The sequence below is a fragment of the Puma concolor genome, chromosome B3 (genome assembly GCF_028749965.1).
Source record: "Puma concolor isolate L17-30 chromosome B3, mPumCon1.1.hap2, whole genome shotgun sequence".
Classification (NCBI taxonomy): domain Eukaryota; kingdom Metazoa; phylum Chordata; class Mammalia; order Carnivora; family Felidae; genus Puma; species Puma concolor.
In genome coordinates, this window is record NC_141672.1 from 112,276,350 (window position 1) to 112,296,530 (window position 20,181).

Genomic DNA, 20,181 nt, shown 5'->3' on the forward strand with positions numbered 1-20,181 from the left:
CGTGCTCAGAGAGCATGGAAATTCTGCACCTTTTCCCACATCCCTTGCCCTGGGCATCTCTTCCACTTGGCTCTTCCTGAGTTATATCCCTTGTATTGCACTGGTAAATGTACATAAATGCTTCTCTGAGTTCTAGGAACCGCTTTAGCAAACTGATCGAACCCAAGGAGGGGGTCGTGGGAACCTCCAATCCACAGCCAGTGACGGGGCACCTTGGGGGTTCAGTCACTTGGGAGACTGGCTCTTGATTTCAGCTCAGGTCATGATCTCACGGTTCCTGGGTTCGGGCCTCCTATCCGGCTCTGCACTGACAGCGGGTGAGGAGCCTGTTTGGGGTCCTCTCTCCCCCTCTCTCTGCCCCTTCCCCACTCGTGTGCACATGCTCTCTCTCTCTCTCTCTCTCAAAATAAATAAATAAAAAAAAAGCACAGGTGACAATGTGGGACTTGGGATTGGCATCTGAAAGGGCTGGGGGGTAATCCTTAGGACTGTGCCCTTACCCTGTGGGATCTGATACGATCCCAGGTAGATAGTGTCAGAATTGAGTTAACTGTGTGGGACACCCGGTCAGTGTCCATGGAGAATTGCAGAATCGCTCGGTGGTATGAGAAAAAAACAAAACAAACAACACTGGAGTGCCTCAATAAAGGTCAGTTTGGTTTAGGAAAATAAAGACTTGCCCCCCTTCCTACACTCTGAAAGCCTGGGTTGAACCTTGCCTACTGAGTAGTGGCCCGAAAGGTAGGCTGGATAATGAGCCTCCCAAAGGAACCACCCTTGCTGATGCCTTGACTTTAGCCCAATGAGACTGAGATTGGACTTTGGACTTTCTGTAAGAGAATAAACTTGTGTTGTTGTTAAGCCACTAGGCTTGTGGCAATTCGTCAGAGCAGGAGTAAGGAGCTGTTACGCCCGCCATGTAAGATAATGGCTCCGAGATGGGCCGTGGGTGCAGCGCGCTCAGTCTGTGTGGAAGAAACAACTCGCCTGGGCCAGGGGGACATGAGACTTCTGCGGTTCTTAGGTGCTTGGTGACAATTGGGTGAGGGAAGGGAATGGCCAGGTGGGAGGAGGGACCACAGTGCGGAGGGCCTTCTAGGCAGGAGTACCACAGTATAGGTTTCAGGCCAGAAAGGAATGGGCTCTGAAGGTCAGGCTTCTGGAAGGTCGCCTTGGCTGCGGAGAGGTGGAAGGACCAAAGGGGCTTGTGGGGGGCCAGCCACAGTTCGGGGAGCGCGGGTGAAGGCCAGTGTTAAGAAAGGGAGGAGGAGGGCAACTTTGACGGTACCCAAGCTGGCGCCCACAATTCGAGCTGACGGGACAAGATGGAGGGCAGAGGACAAGATACTGTCACCCCCAGGGTTTATCTGTCTTTAATCTTTCTCCTCTCTGGGCCTCAGTCTCCCCGTTGGTAAAGTGATCCCTGACAGTCTCACGGTGAACCGTGAGCAAGGACTGGCGGGAGCAAGACTGGCCCATGCTTCCCACCTGCCTCCCCTCCTGGGGGTGTAGTTCCAGAGGGTGTCCACCAGAGGGCGGGGCGGCCCACAGCCTCCTTCACGCCGGGACTCAGAGACCTCCCAGGGTTTCCATCCAGGCGCGCGACTGCCTGCGACTCTTGGCATCTGTGTCACTTTGAGTTCTGTCGTAGGAGTTATGGGTGCCGGAGGTTTGTCGGGGCTTAAACTTGTGGCAGCTGGGGAGGGAGGAAGCGGGACTGGCAGGGAGAGCGGCAGCCCCTGACCTGAGCCTCACTAAGTCTGGCCACTCAGCAGAGACCCCTGGGGCCCAGTCTGCAAGCTCCTTCCTGAAGAGGCCCAGGAGCCACAGCGGCCTCCCCTCCCTCGAAGCACAAACAACCCACTTCCTGGGTCATCCCTTGCCGGCTGGTCCCCCCCTAGCTGCCCTCGGTAGGCCCTCCCCTTCAGGCACAGCTTCGGGGCCTGGGGGCCAGGCGGCCAGGCCTTCTGACTGACGGATTCAGTGTTGAGGGCAGAGCGAAGGACCACCTGAGGCGCCCAGAGGAACCAGGGCCCAGCCCTCCTCGCCCTGTGGTGGGGTTTGCACAAATTAGCACCCACTCTTTGGGTTTCCTATGGCACAATCAGGGTACTCTTCTGGGCCAGCTCCCCCCACCCCAGGAGGGCGGGTGAGGATCCAAAATGGGAGTGTGGGAGGGGCCACGTGTCCCCCAAAGGAATGGCACAGGAAGGGCAAGGGCCCTGGAGCCCTGTGGTTTTAAGGGGCTTGTGTGCTCCCCACACATGCTCCCAACACAACTCCACCTCCCCGTGTTGCGGGGGTCCCAGGAAAGGGAGCTTTGAAAGGGTTTTTTTTTTTCCAGAATCAGTGAGGTCCGAGGGTGCTTGTAGAGGAGTGCTGGGCTGCAGACTCTAGGCTGGGCTGGGTCCCTCCGCCCAGTGCCTCTCTGGCACCATGATGCCCATCTGCCGTTGTGGAGCACTTGGGCAAGGGCCTGCTGCTCCACTCTCCTGGGTCCAGATGGCCGTCCTGTGCCCTCCTCTCCCGTGCTCTCCCCACTGCCCTCGCCCCCAGCCCCACTCAGAGCCAGGGCCTGGGTAAAAGCCAAGGCTGCCTCCCAGCACCTTCTCCTTCCCGACTGGAGGGTCCTTGGTTGTCATGGAGACCAGGCCTGCCCACGTCCCTCAGCCTTCCGGCAGGGAGGGGGAGATGGCTGGGGTGCCCGAGTGGAAGAGGGACAGATATCCAGATAGAGATAGCAGGAGAAAATCCACCCCCCTCCACACATGCACACACACACACACACACACACACACACACACACACTCACACGAGAGCCTGAGAAAGGACAGGCACAGTGTATGAGGTTTGTCGTGACTGATCTGTTGTTGGGTTAAGAGAGTATAACCAAGTATGCAGATGTGTGCGGGGCCAAGTGTCCGTGTGAACGGAACATGCCTCAGGGAGCCTGAGCGGACGAGAACATGTTTATCCGATGGTATGTTAGGAGGTCCTGTTTGTACAGCATGCATGGGAAGGTGTATCGAGTAAAGGTGTGCCTGTGAACGTGTACCCGAGCTGTGGTGACTGTGTGCACGTGGGCAGGAGTGTGCATGCACTGTGGGGGGTGTGAGGGCCCAACTCCCTAGCTCCTAAGTACTGGGTGAAAAGGTAGACTTTGGGTGCCGGTCATTGGGTAGACGATGAAGTATGGGTGGGAGAACCTTGGGAGAACCAGGAAGGAGCAGGGACCATGATGTAAAGACCTGACTAGCCCCCTTGCCTTCATGGTAAGATCGTGCTGCTTCTCCCCTTCCTCCTTTTCCCCAAACTGTAGGCCCCCTGTACCAGGATTGTATTCCCCCCTTGAAGTGGGAGACCGTCCAAGCCAGGTCCTGGTTTGTCCCCTTAAATCAGAAGTTTCCAGAGTGTATGCCTTGACATTCTTATTGGAATAGGGTTCTCACTTAAATTTGAATTTCAAATAAAAAGGGAATAATTTTTTTAGTATAAACGCATCCCAAAGAGTACATGGAATTTACTTATACTAAAAAATTACTCATTGTGTCTTGAAATTCAAATTTAACTGGGTGTCCTATATTTTTATTTGCTAAATCTGGCAACCCTATCCTGGAAGCCCCCCAAAGACACAAATAGGTTGGAATGAAGGATAGAAAAAGATATTCTATGCAAATAGAGACCAAAATAGAGCTGAGAGGGTATACATACTAATATCAGACGAAATAAGATTTTAACTCAAAACTTGTTACCAGGGGCGCCTGGGTGGCTCAGTCGGTTCGGCGTCCGACTCTTGATTTCGGCTCAGGTCATGATCTTGTGTTTCATGGGTTTGAGTCCTGCATCAGGCTCTGTACTGACAGTGTGGAGCCTGCTTGGAATTCTCTCTCTGTCTCTCTGTCTCTGTACCCATGCTGTCTCTCTCTCTCTCTCTCAAAATAAATAAACTTTTTAAAAAAGTTGTTACCAGAGACAAGGACACTGTATATTCATAAAAGGGTCAATCCAACAAGAAGTTATAACAATATAATCTAATGTGCATTTAGCAACAGAGTCCCAAAATAGATGAAGCAAACGTTGACAGAATTAAAGGGAGAAATATACAGTTCTACAATAATAATAGAAGACTTTAATACCCCACTTTCAATAATGCATAGAACAACTAGAAAGAAGATCAATAAAGAAATAAAGGACTTGAACAGAGCTATAAACGAAATGGATCTGAAGGCACATACAGAACATTCTACCCCACAACAGCAGAATCTGCATTCTCCAATGCTCATGGAACGTTCTCCAGGATAGACCATATGTTAGGTCACAAAACAAGCCTCCATGGATCTTAGAAATTTAAATCATCCAGGCCATCTTCTCTGACCACAATGGAACGAAAGTAGAAACCAATAAATAGGGAAAACTGGAAAATTCACAGCTATGTGGAAATTAAACAATACACTCTTAAGTAACCAATGGGTCCAAGAAGAAATCACAAGGGAAATGAGAACATTAGAAAATACTCTGATACAATAAAAAAAAAAAACACAACATACCAGAAATTCTAGGATTCAGGGAAAGCAGTGCTTGGAGGGAAATTTGTAGCTGTAAATGCCTACATCATGAAAGGAGAAACTTCTCAAATCAGGAATGTAACTTTATACTTTAGGAAACTAGGAAAAAAGGGGCAGCTAGTGGCTCAGTTGGTGCAGCATGAGACTCTTGATCTCAGGGTTGTGAGTTCGAACCCCGAATACTTAAAAACACAATCTTAGGGGCACCTGGGTGGCTCAGTTGATTGGGCGTCCAACTCTGGCTCAGGTCATGATCTCACGGTTCGTGAGTTCGAGCCCCGCGTTGGGCTCTGTGCTGACAGCTCAGAGCCTGGAACCTGCTTCAGATTCTGTGTCTCCCTCTCTCTCTGCTCCTCCCCTGCTCATGCTCTGTCTCTCTCTATCTCTCTCTCAAAAGTAAATACACATAAAAATAAAAATTTTAGATGAAGTATCTGACTCCTGATTTTGGCTCAGGACATGATCTCACAGTTCTTGGGATCAAGCCCTGTGTCAGGCTCTGCACTGACAGCATGGAGCCTGCTTGGGATTCTCTCTATCCCTCTGTCTCTCTGCCCCTCCCCTGCTCAGGCGCTCTCTTCTCTCTCTCAAAAATAAATAAATAAACATTTTTTTTTAAAGATTATGAGAATATGAACAATTAACTGTATGCCAAAAAACTGGATGACCTAGATGACATGAACAAATTCCTAGAAAGACACTAACTACCAAACCTGGCTCAAAAAGAAAATGAAAATCTGAACAGAATTATGAGAAGTAAAGAGATTGAGTCAATAAGGAAAAAGCTCCCAACAAAGCAAAGCCCAGAACCGAATGGCCTCACTGCTGAATTCTACCAATCATTTAAGGAAGAATCAACATCAATCTTTCTTCAATTTCTAAACAATAGAAGAGGCAGGAACACTTCTAACTCCATCTGTGAGGGCAGTGTTACCCTTATACCAAATCCAGACAAAGATGTTACAAGAAAGCTACAGGCCAATATTCCTTAAGAACATTAGATGGTCTAAGTTCCAAATAATTGTAGTATTTATTGTTAAATATGTGTGTGGATGGGGGTGTATTGTAAGTCAGCATTTTTTGCTTACTTACCCTTTAATAAACAGTGTTTTCAACATGTGAGTCAATATGGAGAATTTCCAATTATACAGCAGATCCTGTATATGTGAGTTTCCATATGGGATTGTTTGGAGAACAACTTAATTACAGCGAGATCTTTCAAACTTCCTCGCATAGTTTGTGTCTCAGTAGATTCAAAATCATCAGTGACTACAGGGTCATTGTCAAAATAAAGAATAGCACATGAGTTCTTCAATTCTGTCATCTTTCTAATGGGTCCAATCATGTCAATATTCTCTACCTTTCAGTCATTTTCTCTGATTTTTGGAGAAGAAAAACTTCAGGTTTTGCCAAATAGAGTGAAATTTTTCTGGCGAAGGTATTTTACTGGAAATTTTTGACTATTGAAACATTTGTAAGCCACTGTAAGCCACTTAGTTTCAACTAAAGAAACAAAGACAGAAACACATTGCAATTTCTACATTTTGTTGTGAAATAATCTCTACCAAATTGATCCTTATATTTAAGACTTTTCCTATTTGTTTATCTGTTGCTTCGTGTGGAAGGGAATCTTCAAGGGTAAGATTAATAACTGTTCTTTCATGAATTATGAGCAAAGATGAATGGACAGGTATGGCTTTAGTGTCATGAATTGAATATGATTTCGGAAGATTGATTTAGACATATTTACGTATTTGCAGAGGCTATGATGTGATTATTTGCTACTATAACAGACTAATACAGAGATACAAGTTATTCGCTATTTTCAAAAATATATTAATGTAACTGAAAAGTATTAATCATTGCTATTTTCCTTTTTTCATACTTTTATTTTTAAAAATTTTATTGGCATGAATAAATATATATATATACATGTATATGTATATATACGTATATGTGTGTGTGTATGTATGTGTGTGTGTGTGTGTGTGTGTGTGTGTGTGTGTATATATACCTTTAAAATTCACTTTTAGGAGTACCTGGGTGGCTCCGTCGGTTAAGCATCCAACTTCAGCTCAGGTCATGATCTCGCAGTTTGTGGGTTGGAGCCCCACATCAGACTCTCAGCTGTCAGCATGGAGCCCGCTTCAGATCCTCTGTCCCCCTCTCTTTCTGCCCTTCCCCTGCGCACACTGTCTCTCTCTCAAAAATAAATAAACATTAAAAAAAAAACATTTTTACTGTCTGTGTTTCGTTTCCAGCCATTTTTATTATTTCTTTCATTGCAAGAGCATAGCTACAAGTAAGTTCGCTGTGTCAGGGAAGGGATGACCCCCACTCTGTATGTCAGATGCACTAGAGAGGGTCACTGCCTGGAAGAGGCATTTGTCTATGGCCCCAAGACCAGGCCTGCCTGATGCTCTGTGTCTGCCTCACTGCTTTCTGGAACCTTCCTGCCCAGCTAGGAATAATACCTGCTGGGGGCCCCCCAGTCTTAGCCGATGGTTCCACAACATCCCCCTCATCCCCTGGGCCTGGCTGCTTCCTCTGCCATGTGGTTCTCGGCCCCAAGCCAGCAGGGAGGCAGACCAGGGTGAGAGCAGAAGGGAGCCTCACGGTGTTAATTGGTGCTAACGAATTCCTGCAGCCCCGTCTTTCCGTCTTTCCTCCACCGCTGCAGGGAGGCAGCTTTGCACTTTGCATCCTGAAGTCAAGCAGCCCCTTCCCCATGCCCTAGGTGCCCTGCACACATGAGAAGGGTGGGAGCAAAGAGGGTGTTAGTGTTAAAAATAGCACCTTCTCTGTGCCGGGGTCCTTCCTAAGCACTTTTCGTGGATGCTACTTGTTTAAGCTTCGCAACAAGGCAGGCATTATTCGGAATCCCAATGTACAGCAGATAAGCAGCCAATACATCCTGAGTCCTTGCTCTGTCCAGTCTCCATCCCAGGCCAGGGACAGACTTTGCCCCAGCAGGTGGCTGCTGTCAATCATTTTCTCTGTTTGATAGAAGAGGAAACAGGCCCGGAGAGGTTAGGTAATTCCACGAAGGTCACACAGCCAGCGAGTGGCAGAGACAGGATTTGGACTCAGATGGGGCTGATTCTAAAGTCTGACGCTCTTTACCACCACCCAAAACATCCTCTCTGAGGGGCCCCCACTTAAAATCCTGTCTCAATCTTGTGGATACAGGAGGTGCCTGTAGAGACCCCGGGCCGTCCCCTCCCTTCCAGCCTCGGGTCACACCTGCAGGGAGTCACATGCTGCAAAGACTTGCTTCTGGCCCTGGAGGCCTCGCTGCTCCAGGCTCCTGCCTGCCCCCTCCCTACGCTGTGACCCATCCATTCTCCACAGGCCTCCTCCGTGGCGTGGCGAAAGAGCAACTTAGGCTCCCCTGCTCCTGGCTTTCCTTTCCTGGCCTGGAATGTGGCAGCAGAAGTCACAAGGGGGGAGGAGCCCAGTAGTGCTGTCCGGTGCTCCTGGGGTGAATGTGGCAGGAGCCAGGGCGCTGGGGGCCCAGGTTTGGCCTCTCTTGACTATCGATTTGCTGGGGTCCAAAAGGAAGGATTTTGCAGCAACAGCTCAGCACAGTGTGCATTTCTCTCTCTCTCTCTTGCTCACTCATGCCTGACTCTACTGACCTCGTAGCAGCTCGAGGACCTGGGGGGCGGGATACAGTGATGCAAAGTATTCAATAAAAAACTCCGACCCGCTGATCCCCACCCTCCTTCTTGGGTCTGACGCTTCCTGTTCTTTGACTTCCACGCTTCAATTTTCTCATCCGAAAGTGGGCATAAAAACAGAACCTGTTTCACAGAGTTCTTGCAAGGAATAAGTGAGATGACGTATGTCACATGCTTTAAAGGATAGTCCTGGCTCACGGTAAGTCCTAGAGGGATGTTGGTTATGGTCCTCATTTGTTATTATGAAGCCAATCCCCAGGGATCAGGCAACGGGGTGCCAACCCCTGAAGGCATGGGGTAAACCTGGAGATTGAATACAAGCATTGGGGCTTCCAGAACCTTCTTTGCCACCGACTAGCTGGGTGACCCAGGGCGAGCTGCCTGCTCCCCACCCCACCTGCTGCTCCCCCCCTTACCCCAATCCCATGCTTCAGTTTCTCATCTGCAAAATCCGGATGGTTGTAAGGATTAAATGAAATAATAAGCATAGAGTGCTTAACACAGTGCCTAGACATAAATGGTGGCTATTATCATCATCACTACTTATTCTCTGAGAGGTTGTCATGGGGACAGGAACAAAGAGCAAGTTTTTTTTTTCTTGGTTTGTAACTAAGGACACAGGGACCCAAAAAGTCAAAATGACTGACCTGAACTCCGCTGCCGATTTCTGGCACAGCTGGGATTTAAGAACATAGTATCACCAGCCCCTCATACTAATAAACTGACTTGCTGTCTACAAACTGTCTCCAGGGGCACAGGCTTGTTTATCCTAGCCTGAGACCTGGTCATTTTGCCTCCGTTTTTTTTTTTTTTTTTTTTTTTTAATGTTTATTCATTTTTGAGAGAGAGAGAGAGAGAGAGCAGGGGAGTCACAGAGAGAGAGGGAGGCACAGAATCCGAAGCAGGCTCCAGGCTTTGAGCTGTCAGCACAGAGGCCGTCATGGGGCTCAAACCCACAAACCGTGAGATCATGACCTGAGCCGAAGTCGGACGCTCAACCGACTGAGCCACCCAGGCTCCCGTTGCCTCCGTTTTATAAAATGGGTTTTTATTGGGGCACCTGGGGGCTCAGTCGGTTAAGGGTCCAACCTCAGCTCAGGTCATGGTCTCACGGTGTGTGAGTTCGAGCCCCGCATCAGGCTCTCTGCTGTCAGCACAGAGCCTGCTTGGGATCCTCTGTTTCCCACCTAGGCCCCTCCCCTCCTTGCACTCTCTCTCTCCAAAGTACATAAACAGACATTTAAAATAGATTTTTATTTTTTAGGGCAGTTTTAGGCTGACGGCAAAATAGAGCAGAAAATACAGACTGCCCACCCACCCCTGCCCCCAAACACAGACATCGCCTTTCTATCAACGTCCTGCACACGGCAGAGTGGGACATTTGCTACGATCCATAAACCTACACTGACACGTCATTGTCACCCAAAGTCCATAGCTTGCATCAGGGTTCCTGCCTGGTGTCGTTCAACCTGTGGGTTTCGACAAATGTGTGATGTCCTGTGCCTACCGTTAAGGAGCGTACAGAATAGTTTCACTGCTCCAAAATCCTCTGTGCCCCGCCTATTCCTCCCGTCTCCCCCTTCGCCCCTGGCAGCCTCTGATCTGTTTGCTGTCTCCATAGCTTGCCTTTCCCAGAAGGTCAGGTAGCTGGAGTCATACCGTATGTGGCCTTTTCAGACAGACTTCCTTCACTTCATGACATGCGCGTCAGGTTCCTCCGTGTCTTTTCCTGGCTTGAGACCTCATTTCTTCTTAGTGCTGAATGATATTCCGTTGTCTGGATGTACTGTTGAGGGCTACCCACTCCCCTGCTGAAGGACATCTTGATTGCTTCCAAGTTTGGGCAATTACGAACGAGGCTGTTTACCGCTATAAACACCTTGTGTGGATGTTTGTGTCGACGTAGGTTTTCAACTCCTTTGGGTAAATGCCAAGGAGCATAATCAATGGATCGTATGGTAAGAGTATGTTTAGTCTGGTAAGACACTGTCACCCTGTCTTCCAAAGTGGCTGTGCCACCTTGCGTTTGCACCAGCGATGAAGGAGAGTCCCTGTGTCTCCACACCCTCACCCGTGTTTGGTGCTGTCACCCTGGGGAGCTTTGCTCCCATTTTGCAGGTGGGGAGATTGAGGTGCAGAGAGGGGAAGGCTTGGCCCCGGCAGTGACAGATCGTCCTCCCCCTCTCCCTTCTCCCTGTGCCAAAAACTCACAGTGTGGGGACCGACGTGTGTTCTTTGGCTCAGGAGTCATTTTTCCAGTGGGCTCTGTGCCCTGCCCAGCAGGCTCGGGGCAGAGTGTCACCTGCAGGGAGAGGCTCCTCTGGTGGTCACCTCAGCAAGCATCTTCACAGAGGTGATCCTGGAACACAGGGCAAAGCTGCAGGCCGGGCTGTTTCTCTCTCCCTCCGTGGATGGTGGGGCGGTTATGGTAGGTGCTATCTGGCTTACACTTCCCCTGGGGAGCCCCAAGTAGGAAAGCCGGGGCCCTTCCATGCTCTCCTTTCTTTGTCCCCTGGGGGACACAGAGACTGTGGAAGACAGGCCTGTGCCAGCTAAGCAGCAGGGCAGCACAGGGAAGGATCTGTGTCCAAAAAGACAAGAGACCAATGTGGTGCGGCAGAAAGAGCCCAGGTTGGAGCCACACTGACCCAGAGGCGAATCTTGCCTCCATCACTGCCTCTTGGGTTGACCTTGGGCTCCAACTCTCTGAGCCTCCATTACTTCATCTGTAAAATGGTCATAAACCCCCTCTAGGACTGTGGGTAAAGACAGATGGAGACAATGGACCTAAAGCGACCCAGCCCCTGAAACGGCTCACCTTGAAATCCTTGACCTTGGGTCCCCATGTCTGATGAGGGCAGAAAACACTCATCTTCCCACCTCCAGGGGGCCCCGGCAGGATTTTGTCCTTTGGGAAAGAAGTTTGGAGGAAGACGATTAGGAATTTGGATTAGCACACGCGGCTGCGGGTGGCTAAAGACCATGTTCCGGGCTGAGGAAGAGTTTGGGGATGGAGATCATGTGAGAGCTTTTAGAGACGCAGAGTGTTCGTCCAGCCCCAGACCTACTGCACCAGAATCTACATGTTAACAAGATGCCCAGGGCGTTCATTCATGTTTGAGGAGCCCTGCCTTAACAGCAAGTTAAGGAGGAGACACCCCCAGCTAGCCTTTACCTATCCCAGCCAATCCACGGGAACTGTTGAGCACAGAAGGCCAAGGCAGAGAGGGAGAGAAAGAGGCAGAAAACAAAACCCTTCCCAGGACGGCAAAGATCTACCTAGGACAGTACTGCCCGCACCTCATGGAGTACCTTCTTCAAAACTTTTAAAATCCCCTGCTAGTTAGTACCTGAGACCAGTCAGGGCCTACAGTGCCCCCAGTGCAAGATGCCTGGGAGCCTGGCCTGGATCCCGCCTGAGCCTCAGTCCCCCATTCGTCTCCTTCGGGTACCCTTTCACCTTTCCCCCCAGGGTATGGGGTTGACTAGATAACCCTCCACCAGGAGCACCGGGACTCATACTTGGGGAGCTGTCCCGGAGCCCTGTAACCAGCTCTCAACTCCAAGAGGGCAGACGGGTGGGTGGCTGGTTCCCACAATCGGGCTGGTGCTATCGTTTCTGCAGGGTGGAGGTCACGAGAGATGGCGCCACTGAAATGGGGCTGCCACACTGATGAGGAGCGATTTCCGTGCAGACTCAGGACAAGTTCAGGCCTCTGGGCTGCCATCAGTCCACTGCTGACCCTCGGGCTCGAGCCCTGTGCATGAGTCTGTGTGGTGGCTCTTGCCCATCCATGATTTGCCCATAGTGTCACCTCTGGCCTACAGCACAGAGTGACGGGGGTGTTAGCGAACGACCTTTGCCCTGGTGCCAGCCTCCGTGACCAGCCAGGGCACGTCTCCACCCCAGTGCAGTCTTCTGTGGCCTAAAGCACTTGTCATTCCCACCCTGGCATTCTGAATGGTCAACTTATGACCACAAAACAAATGATCTTTCTTGGTCTCCCACATATTGGGTAAGACTCGCATTTATGGGCATCATCAATAAAGCAGATGAAGACCCTTTGAGAAAGTCAGGGGAAGCTGCTGTTTCTGGACAACCCAACGGATGATGCAGCGTCACGACTGATGCGACTGGCATGAAAGAAACAGGAGCAGGGGGCTGCAGAGGTGAGCAGATCCATACCGTTCTGATAACGAGCAGGTTCCTAAGAACCACGGCATTGTGAATAATAACCGCGTTCTCGTCTTTTTCTCATGGTGGAAGACAAAGGATTAACCAGGAATGACATGTTGGACAATAAAGAACAGGAAAAGAAGATGGCTCTTGGATTCTGTTAGGAATCTTCATCCACACGGACTGGGCAATAAACAAGTAAGTTAGTTTCTTTTCTGTACGCGTGATTATAAATCTTCATTGATAAATCACCGTGCCACACATGGGCCAAGAATCGTGCGGTGCATTTTTTTTTTTAATGTTTATTTATTTCTGAGACAGAGAGAGACAGAGCATGAGTGGGGGAGGGGCAGAGAGAGAGAGGAAGACACGGAACCCGAAGCGGGCTCCAGGCTCCGAGCTGTCAGCACAGAGCCCGACGCCGGGCTCGAACTCACAAACTGTGAGATCATGACCTGAGCTGAAGTCGGACGCTCAATCGACTGAGCCACCCAGGCGCCCCTGTGTAGTGCATTTTAAAATCAAATTGTTTATATAGACATGGATCCTCCCCCAACACACAAATTTCCACAAGGCCCCCACGCGCTAAGGGCAGCTCCTTCCGGGGGTGGAGATAAGCCTTGTTCTTGTGAACCAGAATCAGCACATCTTGCAGTGGGCAGAGACCTTGGCCACCATCTGGTCCAAAGCCTGCTCTTTACAAATGATAAGGGGCTGAAATGCAACAATGACACCTCGGGGTATTTAACATGGACGAGCTGGTGAGTGCTGGGAGCTCAGAAAAGGGAGAGGACAGAGTGTCCGGGCGACGGGCGTATCCTCAGAATGAAAGGGCTTTTTCTGCTGAGCCAACCTGGAGGAGACTGGTGCTGAACATTCCTTAGGCAGCGGTAGGGGAATCAGGCACCGAGGGGGAGAGTGAGCAGGACCTGGGGGGGGGGGGTGGCGGGCACTGTCGGGGACTCGTCTGGCTGGAGTGCATCCGGGAAGGGCGGCTGGGCTGTAAGCGGATCTCTGAGACCTGTCTCTGAGTCTCTTGAGGCCCCACCCTTGCCCTCCAAATTGAAGAGCTTCTCTCCCATGAGGCCATCTGGATACATGCCATTCTCATTCCTGGGGGCATCTTCGGGAAAGCCAAGGGGGCTAACCCTGGGCGGTACCTGGAGCCACTGAGTTTGCACACTGTTTCAAGCCACAGCACGGAAATCCAAAGCCAGGGCCCCTCTCTGAAGCTGTTTCAGGCCGACTCCCCTCGCCTCCTCCTGTGCCTGACGGGCCTGTAATCTTGTCTTCAGTGGAAAGATTTTAAAAGCCTCTGGCTAAGATTTTGAAGCCCAGGTTAACATTCAAGTACGTTGCCTGAGAGATGGAAACGAAACAGCCCCTTCCTCTCGGTTCTGCATGGTTTGTGAAGCACCTTCTTACCCGTCCGCCAACGGGCGCCCACCATTCTCTATGGTGAAAATCAGTGTTTCCCAGAATCCCAGGAAGACTTATTTAAACACACTGCTGGACCCCACCTCCAGAGTTTCTGCATCAGTGAGCCTGGTGTGGGACCCAAGAATCTGCATTTATAACCAGCTCCCAGGCGAAGCTGCTGCTGGTCTGGGACCCACACTTTGAGAACCACTGATGTAGGTGTGATCAAAGTTGAGGTTCAAAAGGAACTCAAGGCTGGATATGTGGTTCCCAGGTCCCAGGTGGCTCTTTACAAGGAACCGCTCACACCCTCTGTTGGTAGTTGGGGGCATGGCAGGGTGGTTTTCCTTCTTTCTTCTTTTTTTCCCCAAACATTTTTCATCTTTATCTATTTATTTCAACTAAGTTCATTTATTTATTCTGAGAGAAAGAGGGAGAGAGAGAGAGTAAGTGGGGAGGTGGCAGAGAGAGAGAGAGAGAGAGAGAGAGAACCCCAGGCAGGCTCTGCACTGTCAGCATAGAGCCAGATGCGGGGTCCGAACCCACGAACCGTGAGACGGTGACCTGAGCCCAAGTGAGACGCTTCACCAACAGAGCTACCCAGGTGCCCCAAACATTTCCCAACTTTAATAAATGTTTGCCAGTCGGTATTTCTAGAGTAGATGGGTGTCTGTAATCTCATTCTGTAAATGAGTAAACCGAGGCTTGGCGAGGCCATGGGGCTTTGGTAAGCCACATGTTCACGCGTGGCAAAGCTTGAGCTGGAACTCAGACTTCCTGATTCCTTTCCCTGCACCCCGGAGGAGTCCTAACCCACAAGCTCCTCAGGCAGATACCCTGTCCCCAGTGCTCTGTCTCTGGGCTGCGCATGCAGTGTCTGCCTGTGCAAACCATCTTCCCTCCCTGTGACTAAACGTGCCTGTTTACCATCGTGGCCCCAGAGAGAGCTGGAAGAACAGACTGGGGGCGGGGGGTGGGGGCGGGGAGGCGCTGACCTCTGGCTTCCCTCACTGAACCCCGTTCTGTGGCTCTTCCTCCTTCATCCACTTCCGTGCCTCCCACATGTGTGCAGCACGCCTATGGACACACACACCCACACGCGCTCACACAGGCTCACAGAGTGGGTCACGGGTGGCCCACTGTGCCCACTGGGCCCACCTGTGGCCCAGGTGAGGGTGTCCCCAGCCAAGGACACACAGATGTGCCTACTTTCAGGAGGCTCACCGATCACCACCCCTCAGATACAGGGTGAAGGATGACACCCCACGTCGGGGGCCCCGTTGCCAAAGTCGGTATTATGTGCATTGTCTAGGGGCCAGGGAGAAAGGGATTGAGGAACAAGGAGAGAGAGAGTGGGCGAGAGACGGACTGAGGCAGGGACAGGGACATAGAGACAAAAGCACACAGAGACATGAGAGGACAGGGGGGCAGAGCTGGGGGACAGACAGGAGGAAGAGAGAGCATGAATGTCCAGCGGAGGGAAGGCAAGAGGAAGGAGAGCCCCCAGCCAGGCATGAGGAGCAGTGGAGGGGGTGGGGGGTGAAGGGCAGAGTGGGAAAGGCAGGCACGAGTGGGGTCTGTTGGTGCAGAAGTGTGGAGAGGTCACAGACACGCAGATTCGAGGCATGGAAAGGCGGGGACAGTGGCGACACGAGGTGGAGAGAACTCGGGAACTGAGGCAGGTAGCGGGGGAGAGAGACTGGGAAGACAATGGAAAAGTGATAGGAAGGGAGAACTGGGGACCAGGACAATTGTATAGAGGGAAAGGGCCGAAGCGATGCGCTGGAACCACCGAGAAAAAGAGCAGTCCCTGTCCTCAAGCAGCTCCTCCTCCTCCAGGAAGCCCAACACACAAACAGGAAATGACAAAACAATGCGAAAGTGCAGAAGGAAGCTCCGGGAATATGGAAAGTGGCACAGAGGCTGGCATCTGAACCATCACAGTCCTGGTCATAGTCCAGGGAGGCTCCCTGGAGGAGGCAACATCGGAGGAAAGAAAGAGGAAGACTCCGATGGGCGCTGAGGGGGGAGCAATGGGCAAGAGTGTCACAGAGACAGGAAGCCTAGGGATTAAAGGGGCTGGGGTGTGCCTTGGAGGGCCCTGTTGGGGATTCATCCTGAAGGCATCAGGGAGCCCCTGATGGATTTCAAGGAGGCAGGTCTGTGTGTGTGTTTCCTCAGGGAAGCCTGAGCTGCTGGGTAGAGAATGATTGGTGGGCACAAGATAGGAGGCAGGAGGATCAGTCAGGGAGGCCCAAGCAAAATAAATGGCTGCACTGGGCAGTGGTAGTGGAGATGGAGAGGGGGGGAAGGATTTGAGGGGCAGTGAGGTCTGCGGGGCCTGTCGACCGAACACCCAAGGGCAGGTGGGATGCGCCTGTAGGTCAGGGGATGGCATGAACGAGGCGGCCAGTGAGCACAGGAGGAACACCCCCTTCCTCTGGGGCTCCATGGCTTTGGAAATTCCCCTCCGTTCCCTGCTACGGTGCAGCAGGTCTGGGATGTGTCCCCACGTCCGTGGGCAAGGACCAAGCCCTTCTCACTCCCAACATGGCGCCCGGGCAAATGAACACACTAGTCAGGGCGGAGCCTGACTTTGAGAGACCCAGCGCCTCACTCTGGGGTGCCGGGACCGGAGCCAAGGGGTTACTAAGGCAGAAGCTAAAGGTGATGTCTTATTGGATTGGTTGAGCCATTACCCAGCATGCCCCATGTGTCAGCCATGCCTTGTGATTAGAAAGAGAGAACACATGGTCAGAGCCCATCCAAAGAGGACAAATCTACTTAGTTCTGGCCATTATGACACAGTTTGGATCAGGCCACTGTGGAGGTCATGTCAGGAGAGCCACCTAGAGGAGGTGCCATTTGAGCTGGGCTTTGAAAGATGAATAGGAGTCTGCCAGGCAGAGAAAGCGGGGTAGAGGCATCCGAGGCCAAAGAGAGAGCATAGTCTAAAGCATCGAGGCGCCAAAGTGTCTAGGGGAGACAAGCGCACTCTCATTTACTCCCCAATTTGCAGGGCATTCCCTCAGTTTCCCTCGGCTTCCATTGCAGCTCCGTGCCTGGTCCCAGAGATCACCTTCCCATTAGACCACCGGCATCCAACTCCTTCCTCAGGCTCTGCTTTCGGGAGACTCCAAACTAAGATGGGCTGCAGGGTGGGAGACCTGGGGCAGGAGGTATCGTGGTATAGACAACTGTACTACAGAAAACGCATTTCTGAGTATCTTCTCTGGGCCAAACCCTTGATTTGGCAAGTGGATGCAGAGTTCTTTGAGAGGGTCCTCACGCTCCCAGACCTCTGTCCTGACTGGGGACATGAGACAAGAGGGGTGAGCCACCGGCACGTGAGGGATCAGGAACGTTTTCTGTCTGCCTTTGGAGCGTGTCACATGGGTTGTGGGCAGCAGATTGATGTTCCTAATTACATTTGGCTCAAGCTGATATTAAGTATTTGTCTCATTCCCAGAGCCCACAATGCCGGCGGATGGTGGGGAAGGTGCCAAGAGGCATGCTGGGTAGCTGAGGCTAACAATCTGGGATTTTAAATATCCATGAGAGATAAAAGTGGACAAGTCACAGCCATGGGGGAAGGGTGACTGGTGTTCTTGAGTACCTTTAATGGCTTCCAAGAAGGACTGGAGGGGCCCTGGAAAAGGTCCTGAAGTCCATCTTCTTGTCTTGAAGGCTGACCTACCCAAGACCGTGGAGACAGGGAATGCAACACATTTCTGATGCTGGATAGCTAGATGACGGAGATGTTTTTGTGGATCTAAATTTCTTCTAATGTAGGTCAAAGGTTTATTTTGCTTGATTCGTTGTTAATGGCATTACAGACTCACCAAGCACCAACTGTTTGCGGGGGGGGGGGGGGGCGGGTACTCAGTAAGAGGGCATGCCTTTGTGCTCAGGACACTTGTCAGCTCACCATCTCGACTGACGGCAAGCTCATGAAAACAAGACTAGGCACTCAGACCCAAAGGCAACAGGGGGAGTATGGGGGCTGGAGTTGCCAAGGGTACAGCTTCAAGCAATGTGGCCAAAGGCACGAAGTCCCACATGGAAATAGGAAGGTGTGCACAGAGGAGCATCTGCTCCCCAAGAGAACTGGTAAGTCATTCCAACTCCTCACCTGTGGAACCAGGACTAAGAGCTGTCCTTCCACATCCTAGGACAAGTGTGAAGCTCAAATAAGGAAGCAGGTATGACTGCACCCTGGAAGCCACCGAGCCAAGGCACAAGGCTGTGCCTGATCTAAAAAGACTTCTGGGGGCGTCTGTGTGGCTCAGGTGGTTAAGCAGAGGCTCTTCATTTCAGCTTAGATCGTTATCTCAGGGTTTGTGAGAGCTGCGCTGTCAGTGAAGAGCCTGATTGCGATTCTCTCTCTCTCTCTCTCTCTCTCTCTGTCTCTCTCTCTCTCCCTCTGCCCCTTTCCTGCTCAGGCGCTCGCTCTCTGTCTCTCTCAAAAATAAATAAACATTTAAAAAATTAAAAAAGAAAAGACTTCTGTTCAAGTCCTATCTCTGTCACTGTGTAATCTTGGGCAGGTCCTCTCCCCTCTCTTGAGTCTGTTCACTCAACCAAATGAAGATGATAATTCCTTCCTCATACTCTTGCATGTAGGATTACAGGAGGAAATGAAAATAAAAATAGCAGGGCGATCCACAAAGCACTCTACAGGTGCTGATTACTCTATTATTGTAGTCTACTCGGTGGGCTCCTTGAAGGCAGGCAGCCAATCTCCCCTGTTCTGCCAGCACCTGCCACGGAGCAGGTGCCCCTACGCCACTTGGTCCACTGGGTCCTAGTTCATTACTTGGTACAACCGTGGTGGAGCTGGAAGCCAGCACTTCCGGGCTTGCAGAGGGACAGGGGTGCGCGAAGATCCCTCCCGCCTCCGCCTCCCTGTCCACTAACCCCTCCTCTCCGGAGTCTCAGCGGTTCAGTATCTGCCAAACCTGTTCTGCTCAGGTGCTCGGAAGGGGGGCCTCCCTTCCAGTGGTTGTCCCTCAAGTCCATCAGCAGCTCCAGGGCATGGTGTGACCCAGGTCAGGATGAGTGCACCACACAGGTCGCGCCTATGTTCCCCCAGAGCAGCGCTGCACCCAAGCGTGGACTCACCTAGGGCAGGGTTCGTCCAACCTCGAGAAGACAGCTTTTACAACATGGGGTTCCGTGGAGACCTCGTGGCGACGTGGAAAGAGCGGGCGCCAGGAGAAGCGCCTGGAGCCAAGTATGGCCGTGTGCCCTTGTCTAAGTCACTTCCCAGTCTGGTCCTGAGTTTCCTCCTCTGTGAAACTGGCGGCAATTCCCTCTGGGCTGGCCAATCGCTGCGGGACTTAGGTTCAAAAGACTGCTAGCGCGGCCTCCCTCCCGCGACGCTGTGCGGGTCAGGCGAGGCCTGCGGCCGCCACGCCCCTCTCCGCTGCCGCGCGGCACTCTCGGCCCGGGCGGACGTCGCCAACCTCCAGGGGGCGAGCCCGCGGGCTTCTCGGCCCACGCGGCGCCTCGGTCGTCTGGCGTGTGACTTCAGCAGCGTCCCCGGGCCAACGGGGCCCTCGAGCGCCGGGGTGGCCGCGCGCGCCCGCAGCCAGCAGGTGCCAGGGCCCGGCCTCTCCCGGACGCGTGGCGTTCGCGGGCGCGAAGGGGTTAAGGCCGCGGGGCCGGGGCGCCAGGCCCGGGCTCCGGGAGCGGCGGTGCCCGGCGGCGGGCTAGCGAGCCCCAGGCGCAGGGCAGGGCAGCGGGCGTGCGTGCGCTTCCTCCTCCTCCTCCTCTTCCTCCTCCTCCTCCTCCTCTTCGTCGTCCTCCTCCTCCCTCCGCCTCCTCCTTTGTAGCGAGTTCCCGGCCCCTCTTCCTCCCCCCGCCCCCCAGCCTGGGCCCTCTCCCCCTCTCCCTTTCTTCCTGCCTCGCCTTCCTGCGGCGAAGGAGGCTCATCTATTATAAATGCACATTCGGGGCTGACATCAGCGGCGAGCGGCGGGCGAGCGCCGACGAGCGGTCCCTGCGCGCTGCCCGCCCGGAGCGCGGCCCCAGGCTCAGCGGAGCCGCCCGCGGGGCGCGGGGAGCGGGGAGCGCGCCCAGAGCTGCCCGCGCCGCGCCGGACCGCTTCCCGCCGCCGCCTCGGGCCCGCGGTGGACCCCGGCCGCCGCCCCCGCACGCCGCGCCCGCGCCCCCGCACCGCCCCGGAGTTTCTGCATGACTGTCACAAAGGTAAGCGCCGCTCGCCCGCCCTGCGCCCGGGACCCGCCGGCGCCTGCAGCCCCCGGCCTCGGCTGCTGGGGGCGCGGGGGTGTGGGCGTGGGGAGGGGGGCACTGGTCCCGGGAAGGTGCGGCGCGCGCC

At 52.7% G+C, this 20,181-nt stretch overlaps 1 protein-coding gene and 1 long non-coding RNA gene across 5 annotated transcripts in view; one reads left to right on the forward strand and one right to left on the reverse strand.

Annotated features, from left to right (window-relative positions):
• Positions 1 to 6,814: 6,814 nt before the first annotated feature.
• On the reverse strand, positions 6,815 to 19,634 carry LOC147580294 (uncharacterized). 3 transcript variants are annotated; one of them, XR_015252742.1, is made up of 5 exons: positions 18,963 to 19,634; positions 11,064 to 11,153; positions 9,905 to 10,604; positions 7,457 to 7,561; positions 6,815 to 7,307 (listed from the first exon to the last, which is right to left on the reverse strand). It is a non-coding gene; the product is annotated as an uncharacterized LOC147580294 (long non-coding RNA). The 3 variants fall into 3 exon arrangements; XR_015252743.1 differs by lacking the exon at positions 7,457 to 7,561 and having other exon boundaries at positions 9,905 to 10,162; positions 10,457 to 10,604; positions 18,963 to 19,624; XR_015252741.1 differs by lacking the exon at positions 7,457 to 7,561 and having other exon boundaries at positions 18,963 to 19,629.
• The window catches only part of CORO2B (coronin 2B), a 134,406-nt gene continuing 133,697 nt past the window's right edge, over positions 19,473 to 20,181 (forward strand). The window contains exon 1 of one of the 2 annotated variants that reach the window (XM_086711054.1): positions 19,473 to 20,051. Coding sequence is in view for 1 of the 2 variants with exons in the window: in XM_086711053.1 (XP_086567179.1) it covers positions 20,037 to 20,051 (15 nt within the window). In the remaining variant the exon portion in view is untranslated. The remainder of the gene's footprint in view (positions 20,052 to 20,181) is intronic. The other variant, XM_086711053.1, reaches the window with a different exon arrangement.